The 6,121-nt window shown below is 34.7% G+C and overlaps 1 protein-coding gene across 1 annotated transcript; it reads right to left on the bottom strand.

The window, feature by feature from the left end:
• Positions 1-5,654: 5,654 nt before the first annotated feature.
• On the bottom strand, positions 5,655-5,786 carry LOC119059062 (thymosin beta-4-like). The gene has a single exon (XM_037158621.1). It carries the CDS (start codon positions 5,784-5,786, stop codon positions 5,655-5,657), a length of 132 nt encoding a protein of 43 aa, XP_037014516.1.
• Positions 5,787-6,121: the final 335 nt, after the last annotated feature.

Genomic DNA, 6,121 nt, shown 5'->3' with positions numbered 1-6,121 from the left:
TATAAAAATTCAAAGAGTACAGATTATATAATGAAAATATCCCCTTTTAACCTTTCCTCATGTGTTTGTCATGTCACTTCCTTCCTTGGGGAGAAAACACACTTATCTATCAGATTGGTATGTATCCTTTGAGATATTTAACTTTCTACATACATTTACATGTTCCTATAGGGATCACACATGTATATATGCAAAAATGGGATCATGTATTTATTATTCTGTGATTTTCTTTTGTACTTAGTGTATGTTTGGAGAACTTTCCATGTTACATATCTGGATCTATCTAAAAATGTTCCATTATGTTGAAAGTTTATTTAACCATTTTTTTATCCATGCACTTATGTTGTTTTCAATTTTTTATTATTGTAAATGATACTACAACAAAATTCTTCCTTCTACTTTGAACATATTTGGGAACATTTTTTTATGATATCTTGAAGAGGAATTGATATTTTAAACACTTAAAGATTATTTTATAAAGCTGATGTATAAAAAATATCTATTTCTTATTTTAAAGTACAAGTCACTGATTTCTAGTGAGATTGAGGATTTTTCACATACTTATTGGCTATTTACAACTTTTGCGTTCTGTAATGTTAATTTTTTGCTTTATATGTTATAAATCCATTCTTCCTGTTTCTCATTTGTCCTTTAAACTTTGCTTATGGCATCTTTTGTGGTTAGGTTTTTCTGTTTAATAAAGTCAAGTTTGCCAATCTTTTATTTTTTCACTTTTAGCTTGAGAAAAATTTTCCTTGCCACAAGCTCACAAATATATCCTCCTAGTTTTCTTCTGCACAAAAATATGTAAATGAGGCAGAAATAGGTTAGCTGTTCAGCGGACCCTTTTCCTTTTTCTCCTGAGTGCATAGCCAGACTTGATATCCCAGAGTTCTTGGCAGCTGGATGTGGCCCTGCCGTTGAGCACTGGCCAATAGAATGTGGACAGGAGTGAAATGCCATCTTCCAGGACTTGCCTGTCTGATATTTTATGCCCTTTTCCTGTTTGGTTGACTGTAATGGATACAACCTCCACAGAGAAATGGGAAGCTATGTATTAAAGATAGTGGAATAATAATTTAGAAGAAGCCTGGATCTGAATCACCACTTGGAGAGGAGCTACTCAGTGAGAAACATTTTGACTTTTACATGAGTTTTAAGCTTCTGAGATTTGGGGGTTTATCTGTTCTAGCCACTAATTACCTTAACTGATATATATTTACATATATGTAATATCTATGTCTTTAATATGATTGATAAAATAACTTATTTTTATGGTTGGTATGAGATAAGGATCTAACTGAATTTTCCTTCTCCCAAATAGATAGCCAATTTGTTTGGATCATTTGTCTCTTTTCAACCTATATAAAATGTTACTCTCATCATATATTTGACTGTACTATATACAATTGCCAACTTTTGGCCATTTTGACCTCTAAAAAAGCAGTTTCAGCCAATTTAATATTAAGTTCCTCATATGTATTAGCATGTTTATAGACTTCCTATCTTTGCCCACCAATCTATGTTTCTTTACCACTAGCTTACTGTTTTAATAACTGTAGCTTTATAGTATATTTCATATCAGGTAGTACAAGATAAATTTTAAAATCAGTCAAGTTCTATAATAAATCCTGCCAGGATTTTGAGTGGAATTGCATTATATTTATACTGTATAAATTAATTATTTGGGAATCAACATTTCTATTAAATGAAGTTTTTTCATCTTGGAGTTTGAATATAAGAAAGATAAAACTTGTCCACAAATAATTAAGAATGTGTAAGTCTCAGCTCTAGGGAAGCCAGGGGTTTAATGGCCACTGCTTATAGATCTTCCTAAACTATTGGTGTGATGGGTAATTTACTCATTGGAGCGTTTTGAACTTTAGGCTGTATCTGGTCTTCTCTGGTTTCTGTAAGGGAAAAAATGCTGTTACATATTTACTTATTAATTTTCTGCATTTCTCTACTACAGTCTAAGTACCACAGTATTTGGGCTTGCCTCCTATGCTCACTCCAGTTTCTACAGTGCTTACAACAGAGCCTGATGCATCACAGATCCTTAATAAATGTTTGTTGAATGGAGGAAAGAATGAAAATGAGGACTCTAGCACTTGATGATGGTGATTTACATCTAGCACATGATACATGAGATGTACATCACAGCATAAGAGTCCCCATTTCTTCTGGCTCTTGTATGTGCCCGCAGCTGCATCTATTGAGCAATGCTGAATTGTTAGAGAGAAATGGTGTATAAAATGGCAGTGATGAGTAAAGCATTCACAAGCATGGCCTTAGAATAAATATTGCAATGAATAAACATGTTTACTCATCTCAGCATTGCTTGTAGGAGCAAAAGATTGGAAAAAATCCAAATGGTTTTTGGATTTTTCCCATTGTTCCATAGGGAAATGGTTAAAAAAACTAAGGCATATTCATATAATGGAATATGATGTATCTGTTAAAAAAAAGAATTGATATGGAAAGATTTTCAGGATAAACTGCATTATAAATAAAAAATAAAAGTGCAGAGTAGACTATATAATATGCAAACTTTTGTTGGAAAAAAGAGAAGCAAATAAAAGTATGTATTCATGTTTGCTTCTAGACTTATTAAAAAACTCTAAAAGGGTTAAAAGAAGTTAAAACTGATTACCTGTTGGAGCACTCATGGGAACTGTGGTGTAATACTTTTCACTGTATACTTTTTTTTTTGAAAGATTTTATTTATTTATATAGATATTTAAGATTTTGTTTATTTTTAGAGAGAGGGTAAGGGAGGGAGAAAGATAGGGAGAGAAGCATCAATGTGTGGTTTCCTCTTGCATGCCCCCTACTGAAGACCTGGCCTGCAACCTGCAACCCAGGCATGTGCCCAGACTCGGAATTGAACTGGTGACCCTTTGGTTTGCAGGGCAGTGTTCAATCCATTGAGCCACACCAGCCACGACTCACTGTATGCTTTTATATATTGTTTGATCCTTGAACAATGTGAATATAATGCCATTTAAAAATTATATAAAATATAAAAATGATGAAGGTAATAATTATATTTCATCTAAGAAATAGTTTGTATCCATTAGTTGATACAATAAAGAAATGACAGTTATTGCCAATCTGTACATAGGGGATTTCATGTCTTTGGCCCAGTTGTTAGCTGTTTGTAAAAATAACATGTAACAGCTTTTCTCACTCAGGCATCAGGGTTAGAGTGCTCTTGTTCTTTCCAGGCTACAAAGCTCAGGGCACACTGAATAGTTTCAGTGAAATTTCCATTTTGCTGCAAAGTGTTTCAGCCTTGTCCTCTTAGTTCAAGTTAGATCAGTTAAATATTTTAAAATAATTTCAGAGTACAGTGGTTTCACAGAACTAATAAGGACTTGCCCAAAGATCACTTATTCACCAAAACAATTAAATTTATTAACAAATGTAAAGTATAGAATTGGAGATATTGGACATTTTCTGCTGCCATGGCCTGGTTCATTCATCTTCCTCATTAATATTAACCATCCTTTTCAATGTGATTGTAGGAGTCATTGTCTTTTAACTTCATATTGTGAACAGAGTTAATGAAACTTTTGCTTATGGTTTGGAAGCTTTGGTTTTAAAAATAGCTTCATCATTATTTTTTAAAAGTGCACTATTATCAGAAAATATTGATTATGAACTATACCAAGAAGTTACATAAATTCTGCCATGATCTTCTAGGGATTTATAATGAAAGATTTATTTTAAACTTGAAGTTACATAATGTAGATTCAGTAATAATTGTGAAAGTTCTCTGTAAAGTGCAGCATACAAACATATGGTATGGTTATTTTTGGCAAACATTGTTATAGAAAAATAATATGAAAAAGGGTAGAAGTGACATAAAGGAAGAATGGGCAATTCAGGTTTGGGAAAACAAATGAGAGTATAATACTTTTAATAAACATAATCAGCTTTGAGTTAGGTACAAAGGCCCCACGAATGTTCAGGTTATTAACTGATATTCACCAACCTCTGGGTAGTCATGCATCTGATGAAAGTGAGTATTAATGGCTCAAGGAACTGCGATTCAAATTATGAAGTTTTGTTAAAATTTTTCTCTGCCTGTCTTTACTTATTTAGATCCAATGTAATTTTCCTTCAAAATTAAAGTCTGGGGCTTAAGGTAATTGATGTGACTGAACATTTAGAAATAGATGTCCTGCCTACCTGTGTGTAAATCACTGAGACAGAGTACGGTATGTTTCCACAGCGCTGTTGTTGAAACACATTTTTCTAAATTTATTAAAATAACATACAGTGGAAAGAGCATAATGGAAGCTTTGTCCCGGAATACTGAAATCTAGAGGGCCTCCAAATTCTCTTTCACTTTTACCTAAACTTGATGTCTGGATATAGAGAAAGCCAAAAATAAAGGTCAAAGTCTAAGAGTATAAAGCATTCAGGATGAGGAGAAATAGTATGTATTTAGCTTCTTGAATATGTATTTTCGGACTATAAGATGCCTACCACCCTCCCCCACAATTTGGGAGGAATAATGGTTAATGCTGGTGTTGAGTTCTATTTGCATTTACAGTGGTGAAATACTATGTTATTTATGTTATTAAATATTTTACCACATTTTTGCTTCAAAAGTTTTTTTTCCCTATTTTCCTCCTCTAAAACTTAGGTATATCTTATGGTCTGAAAAATACAGTAATTACCACAGAACTGTCCCAAAACTTGGAGTCTCAGGGGCCATTCGAGAAATAACCCCTTTGTGGGATCTGAGTATTTAGCACTTATTTAAGTTTGATGTGTGGCCCTGGATATTTCTCATCACTGTCCAGGAGCCAGGTACAGCTCCTTGTAAAAAGATGTGTGGTGAGTGGCTTGCTTCCTTTCCTGGTTGGCATACCTAGGACTTAGAGCCCCCTGAGGCCTGACCACTCTCTAGCCTCCTTCCCCCTCCATCTTCTATTGTTCCCTTTCTCTGTAGCTCCGATCTTCTTCCTCTCTTTCTCATTATTTTCCCATACAAAATTTACCTCTCCTTTAAGGACCCAGTTGTGTTTCATCTTACTGTGAGAAAAAAACCCACATTTTGGTACAACTAGCACTCATGAATTAATAACAGATCAGTGGGAATGACCCAGGTTCAAGCAGTTATGAGTTTGGCAGATATAGGGACTTTTTCCTCAAGGGGTGGGTTATTCCATTTGAATGGACAATACACACATTTTAATTCCTGAATATGTACACTGCTACAGCATTCAGTTCTTTGTTTATTTTCTACAGGTTTTAAAACTTTTAATTTGGATATTAAAAAATTGCACACTCCAATAATTAAAATTGTTTTAACGAACAAAAATGTCACTCTGATTACACTGCATTTTACAGCCTGTAGGACACCTTGGAGCAGCTCAGTTTTTACTATAGATTTCATTGTTGTCCCACCACCTTCTTCCTTCACCAACACGCAAGTTCTCTTCCTTCCCTGACAGCCATAGAGGCAGATGGGAGAGGCAGGTGTGGCCTTGTCAGTAGTTTCTGATGTGAAAATGGGAAGCACAGTCATTTAAACTGATCCAACCTACTTGCATCTTAGGAACTTAAACCTCTAAAAGAAGTAAAATTAAGAAGGCAATACTTGTGGAATGCACAGTGTGTGTTGGCGGTGGGGGCCCTTGTTACGATTTGCTTGCTTGCTTCTCCTGTTCAGTCCTTTCTTTTGAAGGCAGTGGATTTTTCTCTTGTGTTTCTGTCGTCAGTTTTGACTTACCAAGTTCCTCAATCTCAGCCATATCGGGTTTATCAGACATGTTTGCAGCAGAAGCAGAGCAAGGTGTGTGAACAAGAGGAGTCTGGCTCCGTGTCTTGGAGTGAGCCAGTTATTTCTTCATTGTCGCATAAGAGGCATCAACCAAATGAATAATTTGAAAATATTTGGCACTGGAATGCATGATACATTTTTTTCTCCCAGAAGCTTATTTTACTCATTACATTTGGTTTGAACTTGTATTAAAATAACTACGTCTCTAGAGTAAATACCAAACTGCTTCCAAGGAGAGATAATGTAGAAATAGCAATATTTGGGACATGGGCAGAAGCCAAAGGGAATGAAAATGTCCAGAAGCAGAAAGCTCAATATTTTAGT

Source organism: Artibeus jamaicensis, unplaced genomic scaffold (assembly GCF_021234435.1).
Source record: "Artibeus jamaicensis isolate MK-2021 breed Jamaican fruit bat unplaced genomic scaffold, CSHL_Jam_final scaffold_1964, whole genome shotgun sequence".
In the NCBI taxonomy this organism is placed as follows: Eukaryota; Metazoa; Chordata; class Mammalia; order Chiroptera; family Phyllostomidae; genus Artibeus; species Artibeus jamaicensis.
The sequence above is the reverse complement of the archived record's forward strand: the minus strand, read 5'-3'. Positions and strand labels throughout refer to the sequence as shown.

Bases quoted from the DNA above. Each gene is read 5' to 3' on its own strand.
- LOC119059062 (XM_037158621.1), bottom strand. From the start codon at position 5,786: ATGTCTGATAAACCCGATATGGCTGAGATTGAGGAACTTGGTAAGTCA.